At 40.5% G+C, this 22740-nt stretch overlaps 1 protein-coding gene across 1 annotated transcript in view; it reads left to right on the top strand.

Annotated features, from left to right (window-relative positions):
- The window catches only part of LOC122879915 (polycomb group RING finger protein 3), a 61837-nt gene that overhangs the window by 27304 nt on the left and 11793 nt on the right, over positions 1-22740 (top strand). Inside the window, exons 3-7 of the mRNA XM_044204499.1 lie at positions 1229-1346; positions 7083-7179; positions 11712-11767; positions 12069-12176; positions 18499-18587. Coding sequence (XP_044060434.1) covers positions 1229-1346; positions 7083-7179; positions 11712-11767; positions 12069-12176; positions 18499-18587 — 468 coding nt within the window. The remainder of the gene's footprint in view (positions 1-1228; positions 1347-7082; positions 7180-11711; positions 11768-12068; positions 12177-18498; positions 18588-22740) is intronic.

Here is a 22740-nt window from a genome sequence, read left to right as displayed (position 1 = left end):
AAACTTGCTTATAAATCACTGACTTACTCACTCACTCGCCCCCTCATTTAAATGTTAAATGTAATACATCAGACAGACACGTGCACACAATAGCAGCAGCTATAAAAAGAAAAACCTGGAGTTGTAACATCGCATGGGGGTGGTAAAGAGATCAACCTGGCAGAAGCTGTTACTTTTCTTTTATCCCATTATGTGTGCTTGTTTCTTATACAGAACAACAGACGAACATAACCATAATAAGTTTCCTGGATATTGAGGCTAAATAAAGTCCAGCTATAGTTTTAAACCCATCAAGGATTCAAGATTTCTTTTATCTCTTCAACCCACATGTTGCGATCTGCTCTCGTTGCCACTCCTGTGTTTTCAGAAACGGTTATATCTTCCTTTATTTGAGCATCTGTGATGTTATACAACTTGCACTTTAGCCATTTAGCTGTAATTGTTGAGCAGTACACAATGAGTGAGCAGGAAGGGGCACATAGTGTTGTCCACAGAATAGTAGGACAGATTAGCGGTTGTAGGGATTGAATTTAAAACCTTTTGGTGAAGGGGTCACCTCGGTACCTGCTGGACAGTCTGCCTCCCAGTTAAAGTAAAACGGACTGAACCTGTGACCTTGCAGGATTTCCTTCTAAAACAACATCAGAAAAGACACAAAACAAGTCGTTGAATAACAATAATTGAATAAAGAACGTGCATACTTAATCTTTCAAAGTGGCACCTGTTTAGTGTATGTGAGGGCAGAGCAAAAAACTAAAGTAGCTTATGGTCTTTAAATTACTTTAGATTTGTTTACTTGTAGGTAATGTTTTCCTTTTAAAAGCAGCACTTTGTAAAAAAAAAAACTCCAAAAACTGTGCATTCAGTCTTAGAAGTTGCATGTAGTTGGTTAAATGTTCTTCCATGGCAAACAAAAAATTACTCAGACTGAAGATATTACATTATTCATGTTTTTTCACTGAAATATATTTGTAAATGGAGGAAGGAAAGTGGTTTGGAACAGCACAAAAGAAATATTTTGACGTTTTAGTTACCAATAAAAGGGATGCCAACATTTCACAGAGAGAAAGCTCATAATGATTCAACATGACCTAAAATGTTGCTTTGGGCCAGCAGAGTCACTACTGGATGTTGTTAAATCAGGTTATGTGAGATTAAAATTAATTTTTACTTAAACTTTTGCTTTAGATTTAATCCTTAATTTTGTTTTGTTCTTCTTCTTCCTCAGAACCCCGACATGCTGACGAGGAAGATAAAGCTGTGTCACATCAATGCCCACATCACATGTCGTCTGTGTGAGGGCTACCTGATCGACGCCACCACCGTCACAGAGTGCTTACACACCTGTAGGTCCCCCCTCACTCACTAACTCTCTCTTCCCGTTTCTTTGTGACTTCAAATACTTTTTCAGTTTTGCTGCTCATCTCTTGTTTTGTTTTGTTCCTGTTTTTCCTTTCTCGTTGTCAGCTCTCGTCTTGTTTTTGTCTCATCACTTTCTCTTGTTTATTTGACACTTTGGCTGTGTTTGTCTCCAAGGGGTTTTCTTGGCTCAAAAGGTGATGCCCTCAGGATTTGTCCCTGAAGGGAAGAAACCTGGAGGCAGAGTGATGCCCCCAGGATTACAGCTCTGTTCCTAGCTGTATTTTGACTTACAACACTGCCGTCACTGTGTAGTCTGTCACACCAGCTATGAAGTGCCTGATCTGTCTGTTGTGTGGGTTGGCTGTTCACTACCACCACCTCTGCTGTGGACTTTAGTTTCTCAACCAACAACGTGGTGTTTCCCTTCATTTTTATTTATGTGTAGCACAACATCACGCATAAAACAAACTACTCTCGTGGTTTATATAAATGTCATTTTAACAAATTGGAAGTTAGGGCCTTTAAACCTGAAGTGAACACACACAAAGACTCACAGGATCACAGAAAAAGAGATTCTTGTCACCGTCAGGTTTTTAGTCCTCATAAGAAGGTGAAGGGATGTCATCTCTCATTCACAAAGTGGTACGTCATTAGCGGGGTATTTGCAATAAAGTAGGATAATACCATCTGTTTGTATATTCAGTTACAGTCATTATACTGCCTGGTCAAAGCCTCGGCTATCATTGCACATAGAACTTCTCAACCCTAAAAGCTGGTTGTACGAAGCATTTTTTAGAGTTCTCTTAAAAATACACTTAAGAAGAAATGTATGAGACCGATTTAATTGGGTTTAAGTTGATTCCCTGACAGTGTGTTCATCATGAAGCAGCTCATTTGGAGTGTATTGTATTTGGATTCCTATAAATGATTTCAGAATCAGAATCAGAAATTCTTTATTGATCCCCGAAGGGAAACTCTGTTACAGCAGCTCGCCTTTACGTCAGTGCAGACAGGAGAAAGTACTAGCAAAAAATATAATACAATACACTATAAAACACTATAAAAACAGGTCAGAAAATAAATTAAGTACCAGGTGGGTATAAGTATAAGATAAAATAAGTGTGAAGTACCAAGTGGGTTTACCGGTTGATGATGATAATACAGTATAATAATACAATGTAATAATATGAGTAATAAGTAGTGGTGCATGTTCTGAGTTAAGTGTAGCTTATTGAGATTATTAAGATATTGCACAGCAGTAATGGAGGTATATAATATCAATATCAATAAACAGGAAAAACTAACATAGGAAAACTAAATATTGCACGGGAGTAATACACAGAATATTGCACAATTATTCAAGTATGGGAGAGATGTAATGATCAATGTCCAGTTTAGTGACCTAGGGTCATACAGACTAACACTTAGATGGAGGAGTTAAAGAGTTTGATGGCCACAGGCAGGAATGACTTCCTGTGGCGCTCTGTGGTGCATTTTGGGGGGATGAGTCTTCCGCTGAAGGTACTCCTTTGCTTGACCAGCACGTCATGGAGCGGGTGGGAGACACTGTCCAAGATGGCATGTAGTTTGGCCAGCATCCTCCTCTCTGACACCATCGATAGAGAGTCCAGCTCCACCCCCACAATGTCACTGGCCTTACGGATCAGTTTGTTGAGCCTGTTGGCATCCGCTACCTTCAACCTGCTGCCCCAGCATGCAACAGCATACAGGATAGCACTGGCCACCACAGACTCATAAAACATCTTCAGCATTGACCGGCAGATGTTGAAGGACCTCAGCCTCCTCAGAAAATAGAGGTGGCTCTGGCCCTTCCTGTAAACAGCTTGAGTGTTCTTGGTCCAGTCCAGTTTATTATCCAAGTGTACTCCCAGGTACTTGTAATCCTCCACAATGTCCACACTGACCCCCTGGATGGAAACCGGGGTCACTGGTGCCTTGGCCCTCCGTAGATCCACAATTAGCTCCTTAGACTTTGACACATTGAGCTGCAGATGGTTCTGCTCACACCATGAGACAAAGTTCCCCACCACAGTACTCAGACTCATCACCACCACTGATACATCCCACCACAGCAGAGTCATCAGAAAACTTCTGAAGGTGGCAGGACTCTGTGTGGTAGCTGAAGTCTGTGGTGTAGATGGTGAAGAGGAAGGGAGAGAGGACAGTCCCCTGAGGGGCCCCAGTGTTGCTGACCACACTGTGGCGACACACAGTGCTGCAGACGCATGTGCTGTGGTCTGCCAGTCAGGTAGTCAACAATCCAGGACACGAGGGGGGCATCCACCTGCATCGCTGCCAGCTTCTCACCGAGCAGGGCTGGCCGGATGGTGTTGAAAGCACTGGAGAAGTCAAAAAACATGATCCTCACTGTGCTTGCCGGCCTGTCCAGGTGGGTGTAGATGCGGTTAATCAGGAAGATGATGGCGTCCTCAACTCCCAGTCGGGGCTGGTAGGCGAACTGAAGGGGGTCCAGGAAGGGTCTGACCATGGGCTCAGGTTGAAGACATGCTGAAGGACTCCACATAGCTGGAGGGCACATGCTTTTAGCACCCCGGGGCTAATGCCATTGGGGCCTGCAGCCTTGTTTGAGTGGAGCTTCATCAGCTGTCCTCTCACCTGGTCAGCAGTCAGGCACACAGCAGAAGTTACAGGTGGGGGAGGGGGGGAGTCATTAGTGTGAATTGGTCAAAGTTAACTATTTTTGCAGTAAAGATTTATTTTCCAGATATAAAGGCTGCAGTTACACCACCTGCTGGTTACTTGTAATTTGAGTAGAAATACTTTAGTAGAGTCTTTTAGCAGTTTTCAGAGAGTTTTAAATCTCTGTTGCTGAAGTACACTCAGTGGCCACTCTATTAGGTCCACCTGCGCAATCTAATGCAATCCAATACAACTGTTCTGCCATAAATTCTACTTTGATGATAATGTTCAGTTTTTGGTGACACTGCTGTAGAGGTGCCCACTGTGCCTCAGTTGTAGCAGCAACATATGGGCCTATTTTCTTTGTTTTAAAAAAAATGAAACCTTTGATTAACATTATTTGGAATATGAACATAATGAACAATTAAAGCTGTTTTAATGGGTTTGGAAAGTTGAATCAGCTGCCGATTTGATTGTGCGTTTTAATCAGTGAGCAAGTAATTAAGACCTGTTCAACTGTTGGACTCATTCAGAATCGTTATGTGCGTTGGTGTCCAATCATCTTCAAATATGACTAAAAGTAAACTTTAAGTATGTAGCACTTTTCAAAACAGAAGTTACAAAGCGCTTTACAGAAGGGAGAAAAGAAAAAGAGGAAATAAGAGTGTATAAACACAAGGACACAAACCACAAAATATGTTTTCCGATGGATTTACATTTACACAATTAAGTTTGAGTAATTGTGCATATTAGCATCTGGGCCAAAGCAAAACTCTTCTTTTTTAAATTGTTATGTTGTAGAAAATGGAAAACTGCATAATAAAATGCATCTGTGGACCATCTGAGGGCTTTTTGGCACCTTTCACTGCTCTTGCAAAACAAGTTTCAGGGCAGAGCTTCCTCTTAGATTCCTCACCCATCTAGCCAGACACTTCCTGTACAACCAATGAGGCCTCATATTTTCCAGTCTCAGTATTTCTAAAACCATCACGTGCAGAAGCTTAGTAGTGCTTCTACAGATGAAGCCTTAAATGTTTGCTTGTGTTTTACTGCCTGCTAGAGTGAAACGGAAGTAGTACGACCTTGAATTAACCGCTTTGTAAGGCCCGGGGGTCACTGAGTCGACAAGGCCTCAGCCTGATTACCTCATCTGCAACCTTAAGTACCCTTTTAATGCTCACAAGTCGTTAGAGCGCAGAGCTAACAGTATTATTATACTGACATCAAGTTGATGCTTTGAGGTTCTTATTTTGAATTCACAATTGTCTGGTACTGCTGGTAATAATGAAAGGGGTCTGTGGATTTTGAGCTTGAAGGCATTTCAACCCCCCGCTGTGTTTGGAGCTGTTTAATCGAACTCGACACATTTATTCCTGGTACAGTGCATTTGGGTCGGTGAGAATAATCTAATCAAATTGGAGTATGGACCAATCAGTCGCTCTCTGCTTCGCCTGAAACAGATTGAAGTGAAAGCTTTTGTTTATTTAAAGTGAGAAAAGCCTTCCAGATCAATCCTAACACCCGATTCTGAGTACCTTAAGTGGACAACTTTACTGCATCTTTTTAGGTACGCAAATCCAAACAACAACTAACTTCTTCTCCCTGCTGATGTTTGCAGCATAAAGCACTTAATTTACTCGAAACAAGATACTAAACTAAATATCTAAATGGTAAAAAAAGTGTGCAGCATTATGAAAGAACAATCTACTTACTACTACTAAATTAACAGACACGTAAGATGAACCCAGACAGTGTAGTACCTAGTCTGTCCACCAGAGGGAGCTCTTCTACCACAGATGGGCGCTGTTCTGGCCACTGTAAACATCAGAGTCTAGACGACAGGCTTTGAATCTCCCTCTCACTTTGAAACAGGGGCTCCACTGTTGGAGAGTTGAGACAAAGAGAGCTGTTCTGAGAGACTGCAGTAAAAAATGTCAGGTGGAGATGGATATGATGAGGCCTGTGTGCAGTGAATTACAGTGCTGTTTTTTTTTAAATCTGTCCCGTATTATGCACATGAAGCTTTCCATGGGTGAAAGGTCAAGTGATTTATGTTTAAGCATCATTTTTAATATTAGATTATTCATCAAATGTCAGAATGTTGTAACAGGTGTGAAACCACTGCTTTGGATAGACAGGAGTGTGTTTTCATTATATCAGTGTGTACATCTTTTTCTGCAGAATTGCCATGTCCACCCTCTAATGGCTTTGTTTCCTTCACTGTGTAGTCAGTTAATTAGTTTGTTGATTTCTGTCTTATATCACTTTAAATTGAATATCCCAGGGAGTGGACTATTGGTCTGACAAAGCAATCAATTTGAACATGTCACCTTGGGCTCTGGGAAATTGTGATGGGCATTTTAAACTATTTTTGGATATTTCATAGACTAAATAATTAAGTCATTAATAGGAAAAATAATTGACATATTAGTCGATAAAATAGTTGGTTGTAGTTGTGTGGTGATGCTTCTGTGTACAGTAAATAAATAAAAGCTATAGTATTAAACTCAATAATTAACATGAAACAACAAGCATTGCACCTGATTCAAGAAATTGTAAACAGTGACTAAAGAACAGGATTTCAAATCTATTGGATAATGATCCAAAGGTGGAACATGTCGAAGTGGACTATAATCACATCAGAAACAAAAGAAGCACAGATATATCTTAAAGCTACAAAGATAGAAGTACAAAAAGTACAAGTACTTCATCCATCCAATGTAATAAATTAGAGGAAACCTGACAAATTCAGTTCTTCATTTAGGCCAGTGTGAATATGCCTCCTCTCCTGTTCAACCAATTAACCATTGACAATTACACATGTACACATGTTCTCGGTTGACTATTGTATATATGTGTGTTTGCCTTATGTCTTTGTTCATTTTGACTGTGATGAAGACACAGTAGTGTCAAAACGTTTAGTCAGTGTGCTCCGGTCCCCCCTTTTCCCCTTGGAGGCTTAATTTATAAATCTGTAGCTTGGAGAGTAACCACATCTCCTGTGTGTGTGTGTGTGTGTGTGTGTGTGTGTGTGTGTGTGTGTGTGTCTCTCTCTCCAGTCTGTAGAAGCTGCCTAGTGAAGTATCTGGAGGAAAACAACACGTGCCCTACATGTAGGATTGTTATTCATCAGAGCCATCCACTGCAGTATATCGGGTGAGTGAGTGAGCCCCCCCCACACACACACACACACACTTGCACAGGTACAGTGACTTGCTGTCCTTCATGTTCATGCTCTCCCATTCTCCTTCTCTATCTACAGTATACTCCTCCCCCTGTAGGTTTCCTTCTGCATTCCTCACTCACAAACATATAGTGCACACCCGTGCGTGTGCACACACACACACACACACACACACACACACACAGTGATGTTGTTACAGTGCTCCATCAGTGTGCAGCGAGCTGCTCGCTGCCTCTGGGAGCATCAGCAGTGCACTGCCGGTAAAGAATAAACTACCAAGGAGCAAAGTGCTTCTGGCCTTTTTCCATTTTATTTCGACTCTTCTGCAGGAAAAAAAGTCCCCGAATGTCTGCCGAGGGTGGTCTGTATTGCTGTGTATTTTTATAGGCATAGATACATGAACATAAGGTGTAGTAAATAAATTAATGCTACACACGATAGCATTAATAACCTTAACTCATTTACAATTCCTAGAAAGCCTCCAGAAAATGCATAATTATATAATGTGCAATAAATAATATATACACTTATTAATTAAATACATAATACAAAAAGTACTACTATTACGATTGTCTCATGGATGGCAGAGATCGTGATTTTCACATTACCCTCTGATTAATTTCTCTGTAATTGGAGGCAGGAATGAAAACTAGATCACTCTCAGCCCTGCATGATAACGCATCATTGCAGTAAAAGATATACTGTAACTCTGACTTCATGCTTAAATAAAGGTTGTTATTGTTAATTTAATTAATTAATGAACAATAATATCCTCAGTCAGTGGTATTGTTGTCTCTTGCCCCATGTTAGCCTGTGAAGGCCTCTCATACTGTTAATAGTACTCCACCGGTTTAGCATTGCACTGGTATAAAACTGTCAGACTCAAGATGGACAGTTTACAAAAGAGGATCAAGATCGATGTAGCAGAACCAGAAATAGTCTTGTCTTTTATTTCACACATTCTTCTTCCTTGTCAAAACCTACATTACCCACAATGCAACTCGACTGCTGACAGTTTGGTTGGAGATTCAGGTGTGTTATATTAGTAGCAGCTAATGTAGCCTCGAGCCTCTAGTCTGCAGCAGAGGTGAGGTCTGGTAAGCTCACGTCTTTCGAACTCCACACCCCCAGATATTTTTCATTTTTAAACTTGTAGTCAAGTTTACATTTTACGCCCACAGCAAAGAAACCCAGTGAAACAGCAGCATCCTTAGCTTCCATAATGTGCCGTATTTCTGAGTAAAACTGAATATGTCTACGGGGTATCAGATGTAGAGAGATACGGAGCTGTGGAGAACTGTCGTCCTTCAACCTCACCTCCCTCATCCACGTTGTTAGATCAGCAGGAGCAGGAACGTTTCTGCCAACTGAAGTCCAAATACACACCTCGTATGACATCGCTCTGCTGTCTGCTATGACCCACAACAATCAAGTTTGGTTTTACGTGATGGGTGGAGTCAATTTTATATTTAGGATTCTTGACCTGCAGTACTACAGTGCTTCATCTTTCTTTATATTTCTGCTATGGTTATTGTTTTTGCACCAAAATACCAAAGCTAATTCCTTGTATGTGTAAACCTACATGACAATAAAGCTGATGCTGATTCTAAAATCTGAGTTAGCTAGTTGATTGGGGAAATTTATGTATACGTTCAGGATGAGCCATCAAATATATTTAAACGTTTTATAGGAAGAGAAAAGTGAGTGAATTCGATATAAAATTGCATACAAAATATGTATTATTTATTTATTTATTTATTATCTGGCAGATACAAAAAGTATTTCCACAGGGACACTGTATTAGAACTTGGAAAATTTAGTTTTTCAAGTAACTACTGACAGCTGGTCACCACTGCTGATAATGTTGACACAAAACGTGAGTGTTAGTATTATGGATCTCAGCAAGCACAACTGGGAAATATTAAGATATAAATATTAACAAGAATTTAGCTTAAAAATGAGATTAAAATTGCACCTTCTCTTTGAAATAATTGAACACTTGACAATGAAAATGTTTCCTTGTCTATAATGTCCTTGTTGACTTGACACACACAGACTTCAGCCTGTACTGTAACCGAATTTCATGAAACTATTTTCTCGTCAGGTTAAAATGAAGATGTAGTGTTTTCATGTCTGCTTCTTATTGTTTTGGGAAGTGCACTCTGCCAGACTAAATCCTCCTCACTGTGGGATTTTGTTGTTCGTGCCCCCTCTGAGCGCTCATGCATTAATGTCTGATTAATGCGACACACAAACTTAATGTGTACCAGCAATTTAGTCATTACTGTCTAAACTGTGCTGTCTGCAGGCTCATTGTTTTGCAGGAAATGCTCCATTTCAAACACATTAGCTCTTCGCACAGCTGTTTTTTGCCTCATTGTTTGCAGGAAATTGGAGTTGATGGGAAACATCACAAGTGATTTGAAGGCAAAACGCCCAGCAGATGACAGATAAGGCCCGGCTCATCAAGAAGACCGGTCAAAGTTGATGTTTGAGATTGAACTCAAAATCACACTTAGACGTCTCCTCACAGAGAATTAGCTCAGCAGAACTAATCCTGCCTCTTGACCTGTCAGGAGTGGCTTTCCTTGATGGTTTTAATCAATTTATTTCACATACTTGAAATGATTCTGATTGATGACAAGAAAACCATACGGACCAAAGAACAGCCTGGGATAGCTCTGGGAAGGAAATGAGTTAATGTAGCTAGTGTCTGTAAATATTTGTCTTTTTTTGTAAATTTAAGTTAAAGTCACAGCTAAATCCCCACTAATACTTAAAGAATATAAACCTTAAAGATATTGTTTATCACGACCTTAAAGGCCCTGCACACCCATGTGATTAGAGCTCCTCTCAGGAGTGTGCGGGAGTGTGTTTGATTGACATCTTCCTCGCTCTCCTGTTAGCTTTGTTGCACCTGCCAGGATGGGACAAGTGACACCTTGTCCCACGGTGGTTACAGTGGGTATGGAAGCTAATCAGTGGGATTAAAACCCACAAGTTGTGATCACCTCAGCCTGCGGGTGAAAATATATTCATATACCAACATCTTACCAACATGAGCGGCAACTCTTTTTATGCAGTTTTTGTGAGTTTTTAATTCTTCACTTTTTGGTGCAGTGATGCACCACTGCTGGGTGAATACATAATTAATGTGTCATTATGTATTCTTTCCTCATCTTACAATTTTAAATAGTTTTCAGTGACCCTTGCTTTAGCAAGCACTTTGGAACTGCCTTGCTGTTTAAAAGATGCTTTATAAATAAACTTGCCACGTGGAGAAACACAACAGATGCAGATGCTTCCATACAGGCACGAGGGCTAAGTAAATGGTTTGAATATAAATTGATGTGATGTGAATATGCTATGGCCTTCGCAGTCACCAGATCTCAACCCAGTCGAACACATCTGGGCGATTATGACGCAACATGTTAGACAGTGATCTCCACCACCGTCATCAAAACTCTTTTGGAAAAATAGTGTTCATCCCTCCAGTAGAGTTCCACAGACTTCTAAAATCTATGCTAAGGCGGACACAGAGGTTCCTCTTAACTTTAACATATTATCTGTGTCACATTTGTACAAAGCAGATCTCTGTAACAGTGTTAACTTGGCTGTGAGACTACACTATCAGTTCTGTCCAGCAGGGGTCATTGTTTTGCTGCTTTTTGGAGTGAGCCTCAGCATCTGGAAGCTAATGTTGGCCCCAGATACAAAGACTCTCAGTGGACAGCAGGGAAGACAAACCTGCCACATTTTTCTAAGGTTTTTCCTCCCCAACACAAACTCAACATGTCGTGTCCGCTGGCTGCCACGGTTAGCTGTCAAAACGCACCATCATGGTGATCGCAGACCTGAGCCCACACTGTGCACCTGTTTCACCTGCACTGCCTAACAGTGAAAGGGTATTTAACACTCTGACTGACAGAGCATATGCTGCATGCTGGCCTGAGAGCTGGTGTAATTTACATTTTTCAGTCTATCATAATATGTTTGTTATGGATCCATAAGTGTCAGTTTGATATTTTCAGGTGTTTATCACGCGGGGATTTCTCAGTTAGCTGTGCCCCGAGTTGTACTGTAGATCAGTACTTACCAACCTTTTTGGCTCGTGACTACTTTAAACAAAACATTGTTTATTTGCAACCCCCCATCACAGGTTACATATGTCTACAGTTCAACCAAAGAGATTATATGGCCTTAGACTGCTTCATTTGAGCACTTTTTAGAGGCCTGAATAGCAGCCATGTTTTTCCTGCTCTCCTATCCTGGTAATTATCTTAGCAACCTCTCAGAATAATCTTGTGACCCCTTGGTGGGGTTCAGACCCCCAGGTTGGGAACCACTGCTGTAGATTATAATAATTTTAAATCCAAAGGGATACCAGTGCCAAGTGTTCTCTAACATTGTAGATGTGTGGTTTACATCTTTGGGTGTAAAATTCAGATGCTGTTGATTCATAATGTTAATTCTCATCAACTAATCAATTTCTTGTTCTTTTTAGCCATGACAGAACAATGCAAGACATTGTCTATAAGTTGGTACCGGGACTTCAAGAGGGTAAGTGTCATGTATTGTCTTTCTTTGACGTAACCCACAAGAGATCCAACTAACAACCTTAAAACTCTGGTCTGGTATCACTGTCTGTATCTGTTCACGAATTGACTTGGCACCTTCGAGAAACAAATACATTTTAATAAAATATTTTTGCTTTCATTGCTGTGCTTAGAAGACCTAATGAAGCAGGTTATAGTGCACACACACAATCACACACACCGTTGAATTTTAAAGGCCCAGTGACAGCAGTGACCTTCAGAAAAAGACACCACCCTCCCTTATAGTTCTTTCTCCTCTTGTGCAGCGGAGATAAAGAAGCAGAGGGAGTTCTATCAGAAGTTGGGGATGGAGGTGCCTGGAGACATTAAAGGAGAACTTTGCAACATGAAGACTCATCTAGATCAGCGCAATGGTACGATCTTCCCCACACGTCCTCCTTCAGCTGTTTTTATTAACACTCAGAGGCTTCAGAAAGATTTTTATCTTTGGTTCATTCATCACAAAACTATCATGGATGAATTCTCATGTTTGGCCAAAGAGGAACCCACTAGTGTCCGTAATGTCTTAAATTAAAACATTTGGAAATATTTTCCGACAATTTCAGTCTTGAGTGGTATCAGTATATAATGCCAGTTGGTAGTTGGTTCTATCTGGTTAAATATACAAAAAGTTTTAGTGAGGGCAGCCCCTGTGTGAAAACTAACCCTGGTGGCTTTAGTAGCTTGATTTACCAGTTGACCTACCAGTTTTCCCCTGTATAATATAGTACATAACAGACATGGGGGGCCACAGCATGCCAAAAGGTGTTGTTTACCTTTATTATGAGTTATGAAGGTCTTCCAAATTGCAGTAGGGGTCAACTTGGCTGAGGTGATCAACAAAAAACCAACAAAAAAAGATAACACTTCGGTGGTCCTACAAAGGGAATGCACCCTCCAAGAAGCAGAAGATTTACAAAAAAAAACAACAACAGAATTTGCCTGCGATAAACACAAATCTATGTATACTCATCATAAATTGAATTGTTTGTTTTTGGGCTCATCAAAGCTTGGTTTACACTTGATGCAAGGGGGTTTCGGGGTAGATATCTACAGCGTAGGTTTTCATTTATTGCCATTATTACATTCTTTCATTCACTGTGTGATATAGAGCAATGATTGGAAAGTTTGTCTTGTCTCATTACTGAATAGGAGATTACTGCCATGCAATGCCATGTTAATATTTTTTCATTCACTGTGATAGAGAGTGGCAATGGCTGTGAGCAGGAGGTTTGCAGTGGAGATCAGTGTCAGCAATCCCCATCGGCATCAGAAACTTGTAGGAGAAAACTTGAAGGTTCCCTGTGGAGTTTTAGACCTCTAGTAGTGCTAAGGAGCTGTTTTTCTATGAGTGTGGTTCTGTGAGTTGTTTATTTGGCGGGTGACGCAAAACACCATACCACCAATGGTGTCACACTATTCCATTGAGGCGGCGGTAACATGCCAAGATATGCTGCTATGCACCAGCAAAGGCAGGGAAGAAGACGACTGCAAGCTAGAAAACATGGATGTATGTTTTATGAGAAAGGAAATGCACTCGACACGTTTGTTAGACCTCAACGATTCAGTAACAATGAATGTAAACATAACTTTTGTTTGTTTCCAAGAAAACTCCACAGGCTATGATTTAGTTACAGAAAGTCTCTGTTTTATGGATGAATTAATGCTCTATAAAACCTTCAATGACCTGGATTCCTGGGCACCTTTTAAGCAGTCCAAGCTGAACAATCACAGTTCATGCGGTCTCCAGGTGGTATCTCTGTAGCCACTTTAGCCCTGACATGTTGTTCAATTTTTGAGGAAGGCTGTGTTCATAGCCAAGGAGGGAATGAATAAAGCTGTAACTCCTTAACACTCAACTATTAACTCCCCCTTAAGAATGAAGTAACGGAACAAGGTAAAGCTTAAAATGCAGTGACAAAAACTTGTGCTGATCTGCATTTGAAAAGTCATCAAGGAGCACATTTCCCCTAATCAGCTTCAGAGTCTTTAAACTACTCAGATTTTTGGGTTTAACTATGAACCAGAGACTAGACATTTTTTCACAAAGTAACACTAACAATAAAGCCATTTTTCAATAGGGGGAGGGGTACTTGTGCCGATTTGAGGAATGAGCAACTGTGCTGTTCTGTGGTTTTCTATTGGACAGCACAGCAAGGTAGAAAAGCTGATATCTGAAAGTACCAACAGGAATGTAGAGATGTATAAACTCCTAACAAATAGATTCAGTTAGTAGCTACAAAAGTATAGAGTGCTATCACAACAGTCCTTTCTCTCTACACATGAGTTCAGCCAATCAGTTTTAGCGTAAGACACGGCTTTGGTCTGAGGGAAGCGAAATGCTTGTGTCCATGGCTCGACACAGCTCGGTGATTAAAGAGGGCTAAACGGCCTATTTTTACATTTTGGACTAAACAGTGTTAATGTGCTGTCACACAAGAAGTCGTCACCTCGGCAGTGTGAGTGACTTGCTCTTCTCATTGTACTATATAAGGAATGAAGCCTCCAACTCATAATGAGTAACATTAGAAGCACGACCACAAGTAACAGTGGAAGCCTTTAAGCAGTAGAGATAAAGGCAATTTAGCCAATCAGAATGAGTCCCTGGCCCGCTTGTTGTGCACGACGGCTTTTCCGTTCTAGCTCTCTTCCAAGGGCTGGTGTAAATGTGCGTCCAGAGGGCTGTCATGCTGGCAGGCCTAATCGCTCCCTTAATCCCCCTCTCTGATTTTGGTAATTAAGGCTCAAATGGAAGTGGAACTGCTCTCCGGCTTCCCGTGCCTCATTGCTTGAAGACAGGTTTAGCTACAGCACACACACACACACACACACACACACACACTTACATGTTCATACACAAACACATTTTAAGGATCATTTGCACAGACACCAACAGAAATAGAAACCAAGGGACTCCTCGATTGCATTTCACCATCTTTTCCATTCAGTGTGCCAAAACACAAATGAATATGATGTCACTTTTGACACACGAGAAAAAACTTTATAAAATCAAAAGTGGTTGCATATCATTTGGAGGCTCATTGACCACGATGTTTTCTCTCTTGTGGTCAATAACGAGTTCTTTTGTACATTTCAAGCTTTTTTCTATCAAATACATAGTAATATGACATAGCACCCAGTCAGACATCAATGGATTTATTTGATCTTATCATGGTAGATGAACCATAACTTTTTAAGACTCCATGATTATTGCTGTGATTAAATAGATGTGTGTTGCACAATGTTGTGCAATTTATAAATTGTTTGGAAGGATTCTCATGTTTTATGTAATGATTCCCCCTTCCCAAAGGATTAAAGAAACAAACCCTGGTCTGGACTGAATAATTTGACCAAAATCTGAAAATACCCTAAGAAATTAAGATTGTAACCCCTAGGGTTCTATACTTGGAAAAATGTTTCTGAAGGGTTGCATGAGAATCTTGTCATATGTCAGTGGTTAGAAGTGCCATCAAGGCTATTATTTAGTTACAGAAAGTCTCTGTTTTATGGAATGAATAAATGCTCTATAAAACCTTCAAAGACCTGGATTCCTGCACACAGATTGAAGTTTAGGTTTTGATTTTCTGAAGGCAGGGAGCGTTCAGAGCTGTAGTGATCCCTCGTCTTTGTCATACCGACCCTACAGTCCACTCTAAGAAATGGGAGTCAACATCAGCAATCCATGGTCCGAGCTAAAACATGTTCCAAAGTTTAGCCGAAGCTACTGTGGAACCATCGTTTTAGTATAAAGTTCCTCTTCCTAATTGCAAGGAGTAAGACTGTTTGATAGTGCCAGCTGACAGTATACTGCATATTCTCTTACATAGAACTGAATATGAACACAGCTTTATAGTCTAAAGGCCCAGCTCTAGTGGCCTCTAGAGGCTATGCTGCCTCTTACAATCAATCAAAGCCAACTGAACTTGTTGTTTTTAGAGCCAGGCGGTTTCATTAACAAGGCCAAAAACATCTTTTCAGTTATTTCCTACAGGCCATGGTGAGAATTTGCATATCCATCATCACCACAGGGGCATTAAAGTAACTTTTTGCAGAAAAAACACACAGCCAGACTCTCGCTTGTTTACTTCCACTCTTACTCTCCAGTCTGAGAAAATGGATGCTCCTCATTAGCTCTTATTTAATAATAGGGAACCAAAGTTAACACATTGTAAAGCAGAGATCACACTACACTAACTACAGGCGACTGTGGGCACTCTGTTAATGTTGCCCCTGCCAGCCAAGCTGAACTGCATTACACTTAATTAAAGGCTCATTTATCCAGAATCCCTCAGAAATAGAAACTTTGTCTGGGGTCCTCTCTAACCAGCTGAGTTAAATAAATCTTCTGGCACATTGCTAACTACACAGCACAGAGCAGCACTTCCTAATTCCTCCAATAAATTTACTGGAGTTAGTCTTGATGACTTTGGTGCAGAGAAATGCCAACATCTGCTTTTCAATGACAGAAAACAAACAACCTTGCTTGTAGCTTAGTGACAATGCAAAATCTGTTTCTATTCAACAGGGAACTGAAAGTTTAATAATTGTATTTCCTCAACCCTTGGAAGACCATGTGAACCTTCAGTACAGGGAAACCCTAAATTCTAGTTAAAATGGTATTTAAATTACAGAAAAATGGCCAAATTAACATGTTAACATGCAAAATAAGATGTTGCTGCCATTTTTTGTTGTCACCATTGGAATCTAGTATAACTGCTGTAAATCAAAGCTAATTACAGTTGCTGCCTTCCAAGAAGCTATTTATTTATTTCTTTATCTAACAGGGACCATACAGATACAGATCAATGTTACTTATACATAAGCAGTGCAACAGATGTAATGTATATAGGGCATCTAGCTGAAGCCCCCGTCAACTTTTCAGAGCCACCTTTCAAGTGTTTGTAACACCTTAGGAACGCTCCACTCCTATCGTACCAAAGGGACAGAAAAACACACATAGTATGCACCATAGACCCATCAGCCTGTTATGAGTATGATCACTATTTGAAACATCACACATCTAAGAATCTAAGCTCCATTCACTTCGCTTTTAAGTGCATACACAATGAGTTTTCTTCCAAGCCCTACTTGACAAGGGCAGAACAAAACTTGGTTTCCACCAGCACACAACATAATTTCTCTAAATTGCCTGGTTTCCTGAGCACTTAACGCAAGAAAATGGAAGGACATGGGGTCATGATGAGTGCACTTTTCTCTTTCATAACAATATAAACTCCCACACACTAACGCGCACACACACACACACACACACAGCTAGTTTACTTCATCTCATTACCAGTGTTGCCTCACTTGATATTGTCATTGTACATGCCTTTGTGATTTGACTGTATGTGAGAGATCCCAAATGAGTGAGCGAGTGAGACAGAAAGAAACTCTGTAAGAGACAAGACTGCTCAGTTTTTCAAATCCCCAGACCCAAGCAATCATCCCATTACCTCAAACACAAACAGGGTCTTCATGACTGTTTAGAGTCACTGAGACACTCAAAGGTTGTTTGAAGGTGAGACACAACAATAAGAGCAAGCCCCTCTTGATAAGCAATCAGTGAGGCTAACACAAGACAATCACCGCGGAGACATCAGAGCAAGCGCAGACCTTTCTCCGTAATGCTCAGTGGAATTGGTGACAGTTAGCCCGAATGGAAAATGGTCACAGAGGGGTGAATGCAATCCCATCTGCAGTCTGAGCTGAAGTAAACTGTCCACACACACACACACACACACACACACACAAATACACCACACATTATTACATCCACTGAATCCAGGAAGAATAGGCTGAATTTCTTTGTTTTTAAAAGGTTACAGAAAAGCAATACTTATTTGTGCAGCAATTATGTCACAGCACCACAATTTTGGCTGTGATAACTAAGTTTCATGTCAAAAATGTAATACTACTACAGTATCACAGCCAGCAAGAAAATCCATAAAGAAATATATAACCACTCCTGTCCCGGTCAACTTTGTAACAGCTGCTTCACAGGGGTTTTGAAAGTTGCTTCAGTGTTGGTCTTCCATTGTATTTGTGCACACAAGAAACCACATTAAGGCAGGAAGTCTCTATAAACGGATGCAGAAAGTATAGTCTGACCTTTAGTTTAAAACAACAGAAAATTAATCGACACCACTTTGATAATTGATAAAATCATTTAAGTCATTTTTGAAGCAAAAACGCCAAATGTTCCCTGCAGTACTTCCAGCTTCTCAGATGTGAAGATTTGTTGCTGTTTCTGTTTTATATCATTGAAGTCGTCTAAAGGATGCTTCGACACTCCCAGACATGTAATTGACTTAGAAATGGACCTCTGCAGGAGGTGTTTTTACGCTCCAACAGGCACAGGCTGTTTAAATTCTGCAGAGAGACAAACATGCCCTTTCCCCTGTGTCTGACAAGTCTTGTTTTCAACAGGGCCACCATGGACGTCAATTAAACTCAAGCCTCTTGACTTAAGTTAATGAGCATGATGAGAGAAACACGCTGCTCGATCACTGGACTGACGGCAGCAAAAACAAAAACACGCAGATACAGTTTGAGACAATGAAGTGTCCATGAATTATAGAATAAAAAAAGACATAGATTATATCTGTCACTGTGCTCTACTCTGGGGAGCGAATATTAGTTTTTATTCAGAATTTACAACATGGCAGCTTAATGCTTTTCCTGTTTTCTGCACAGGCGATACAAAATCAGAGGACACGGCCAATAAGGAGGCAGGAGAGGAGAAACCAGAAGAGGACAACGACTATCACCGTAGCGATGAGCAGGTAAGCCCTGACTTCCTGATGGGCAGCTTCTCATTTCCTCTCTCCAGGGCTTCTTGAAATGACAGCCTCTCTTTTACGTAGTTGAAGGCTTGGTTAGCCTAAATTAGAAAGAAAAATCACTTCCCCCTGGTGACCACAAAGAGAGTTTTTGATTTCGTCGCCCAGATTTTGAGATGTCTGCTTCTTTCCCAGTACAATATGAGTAAATAAAATTGTGTTTGTGGTGATCACAGCATTGAAAATTACATTTAAAGATTTCAACAGCGAAGTATGTTTTCAGAAAAAAGTCCCTTTTACTCATAATTTAAAAACCGTTGACAGTGAGGTCTCAGGATTGTTCAGGGAGTAACACGGACATTGTTTAGATGTCAATGTTAAATGCTGTGATCAGTCAGATATCTAAGAATGTGAATAGATCTGTATGGATAGATACCACTAGAGTTAAATGAGATTTAAAAAAAAAAGTAAATTAGGTGAAACTGCCCTTTAACAATAAACCAGTTTTATAATATACAAAGAAATTTGGGAGGCAGTGCACATTGTTTTGTCTTGTAGCAGAGATTAGAAGAATCAAATTGGATAAAATAATTGTGGGTTACAAAGCAGTCTGTCAGGAACAAAAGTACTAAGGGAAAAAAACTGTTGGTGATAATTGTGGGTACATTTGCCTTAAAAGCCTGCCCTTCAATTATTGCCTTTATAAAAGTGGCCCCCATGTGATTTAGCAGGCTGTTTTACAATTACTGGATTCTTTTGTCTTTGGTGTTTCGGCTGTTTGATTTGTATAGATCCGGTTAGTGACAGACACCACAGCGCCACACCACTGCCATCCACTGAACACATTTAAAATGGAAATGGGCTTTTCTTGATTTCATTTGTATTCTGGCACATTCTCAAGCCCTGCAAAATGATATTAATAATGCAGAGAGAGCAGAGTAATTGTTGTGCTGGACAGACGTGAGAAACACAAAGCCTCTTCCCTGCTATGTTGCATGGGCTGAAAAAAAATTGGTTTTGTACCATTTCAGTCGTCGTTTTTAAGAGGACAAAAACCCAACAGGCAGATTTTAAAAACAAGCCGGTCATCTTCAATCAACCAGCTCTTTACTGCCATGTGGGGAAGGCAGCCTGCCCCGATGAGGGTGAAGATCTTGCCATTTGGATATTCGGCAGCGGTGGAGAATGTGTTCAGAATAGCTAATATGGCAGTCTGTGTGAGCTGAATGCAGTCATGTCAAATGTCACTGAGAGGAGGAGGGAGGGAAAGAGCTGAGGAATACAAGATGACTGATGAAAATGAGAGACTTGCAGGATTGAAAGAGAAAAAGCTCTGCTGATGAAAACAAGTCGCAATGCAGGGTGATGAGGTGGGATTAAAAAAAGAAACTTATAGAATGTAATTCTTAAGAATTAATGTTGGAGGGAAGCATCATGTGAGTTAGGAGTAAGTGATAAATATTAAGAAGGTGAGTCGAGTCAGAACAGACAGAAAAGAAATGGCTGGAATGAGAGGATGATAAAGAGAAAGGACTGCGAAGGAATGAGATGCAGTATGTTGGAGATATGCACTCTTAGAAGACAATGCCCCCATAAACTGTCAAAAATAAACAGTCTTCTCATTTATTGCAATGAGACCACAGACACAGGGTTGTGGCAACAATCGCAAAAAAGGTGATACAATGAAATGCAACGTCAATCAGGTGTGTTACCTGATTGACTGCATTGACCAGTTGAATACATGCAAGAACACATCCTGGTAGAACGAGTGGTGTTCTTCTACAATCGCCCTCAGAGTCATCTAGATGGAGGATAAAAAGGATTGCTGCCGTGATAACCTTACAGAGTTGTAAAATCCTGCCATTAACCTCTCATTCTGTGTAAGAACAAGAGGTTTGTGGAGGTGCTAGAAGACCTCATATATAGACCTTCTCCAGCGAAAGCTTAGACATTTTTTCTGTGTGCAGACTACCTAAAGATTATCCATAGGGAATATCCATAGACATGCGATGGCAGAGGCCCCACATTTTACTGTTTACTCTCCAAACTAATGCTGCAGGTTATCTTCAGAACAAATTAGTTGTTAATTAAATTTGTCAACTGTATCATTTTTGCTGTATCGTTTACACCAACACAAAACTACATATATCCTGATGAGGAATGGTTCCTCATTGCTCACTCCTAGTAACAAGTTACTTGAGGGATACCACCTTTGTGTTTGCTTATACTGACTTCCATTCAGCTGTAAAATACTAGAGACATAACTTAATGCCGTAAAGGTCCTTAAAAGCACATTTATTTCTGAGAATGATGTAACCAGCCCAGATTGTAGAGAGCAGAGGATGCCATAATAAAAGATGGACTGTATTAAAAAAACAGAATAGTGATGAGAGAGGATTTGAAAATGAAAAACAAGATGGTATATCTCAGGGGTTTGTAGTCATACATGATACAGTTTAACAAACGCGAAGAAGAGAGAGAGAAGTCCAGAGGAATGATGGCAGCAGTTGCAATCAAGAAGAATGAAGATGAGGGATGAAATAGTCCCAGAAAGCTGCCCGCCCCCCATCACGATGTCCCTGAAGATGTAGAAGCTACTCAGATGTAAGAACCGGCAGGCGAACCGGCACGCATGGCCGACTTCCAGACCACTTCTCCACTGTCTTCTGGACGACCTTTCAGAGTGTAACCTTGGGGCGTGAGGCAGTGCTAATGAAAGCAGTGGCATACCAAAAAAACAAGGATTACAATAGTGCCACAATTAATCAGAGAAACCTACTTTATCAGCAAAGCATGAAGTAGTGGAGCTTCAGGGGTTGTGTTTCCGTGGGCTGAGAAAAGATTGTGTTAACTTAATAAACTACAGTTATTTTCGGCTTAAAGAGTCTGTTTTGGAGAAATTGGAGAACGCAACTTTGCTCATAATTAATAATTGAGCCTTAAATGCTCAAAGCCTGATTTATCAGCGGTCCTAACTCAATACTCATACAGAGACTCAAGCTTTTTTAAATTTAAAAAAAAATGTATTTATTTATTTTTTTACACACACACACACACACAGAGACTCCATAAAAACAATACCAGTAGACATACTGCCTCAGACCTCTGCAAGCAATCGGGACTCAGTAATGAGCCGTAAAATAATGTTAAGCTTTCTCTGCGTGGCACCAAAAAGGCTGCCTGTGACTGTGTATAGCTGTAGCCGGACTCTTTGGCTCCATAAAGACGTCACTAATGTACTTTAATGTAATGAAACTTTCGTCGAGCTGCTGTGGAGTCCAGATTACCACAGAGGCTTTTATTCCACATTATGAGCCTCCTTCATTGCCAGCGCCACTGGAAAGCAGATATATTACGGTGTTGCTCTTTGCTTATAGAAGGAGGGTGCACTGAAGCACTGCCAATGTTGACTTGAGAACAGAGATGATTTCCAAGTTCCAAGCAGAAATCAAGGTAATGTTAGTTTTTCCTGTCGCAAAAGAGAACTAAAGAGACAGACAGAGGGAGTGTGACAGAAGGACACCCACAAATGAAGAAATATAAGGCTCCTGTCCTCCTCTTCTGTCTTTTGATATGTGGGGGCAGGAGCTCAGTGGCAGTAATGCATTCTGACTCCTGCAACTATCGACTGCCAAAACCACCTACCGTTTCACCCCAGGGGACAAACAACTGCACAGGCCTATGGCAGCGACACTCAGTCGCATGAAAGAAGCCAATAAGCAAAACACATTGGTTCAGTGGGATGTTCAGTACAAGCTGAATTGGAAATCGGTACCAGTGCCAAGCTGAGTTGCAGTTGCGGAAACTAGCTATTAAGCTAGCAGTATTAGCTGCAGCTAGAAAGATTGCTACCCCACCACACAACACACACAAGTAACTGACCGCAAACCAAATCATTTTGCACTATTTATTTTACCAGAAAAGTACTTATGAAACAGCTTTTGTTAAAACATTTTCGGCTAAATGGCATCTCTGAGGGCTAGGTCACACTGCCATTTTTGCATCCTTGACCAATTAAATAAAACTGTCAAGTTGAACTTGACTTGAAAGCTTTGTGCACATTTGCTTGAACTTAATGAGTTAATCCTGTGGTCATGACAATTCAAATGAGATAAAGAGAATTTAGAGTGAAATTTTGAGAATAAATGCAGAAATG

This window comes from Siniperca chuatsi, linkage group LG8, assembly GCF_020085105.1.
Source record: "Siniperca chuatsi isolate FFG_IHB_CAS linkage group LG8, ASM2008510v1, whole genome shotgun sequence".
NCBI lineage: Eukaryota > Metazoa > Chordata > Actinopteri > Centrarchiformes > Sinipercidae > Siniperca > Siniperca chuatsi.
This window is presented reverse-complemented; position numbering and strand designations above follow the sequence as displayed.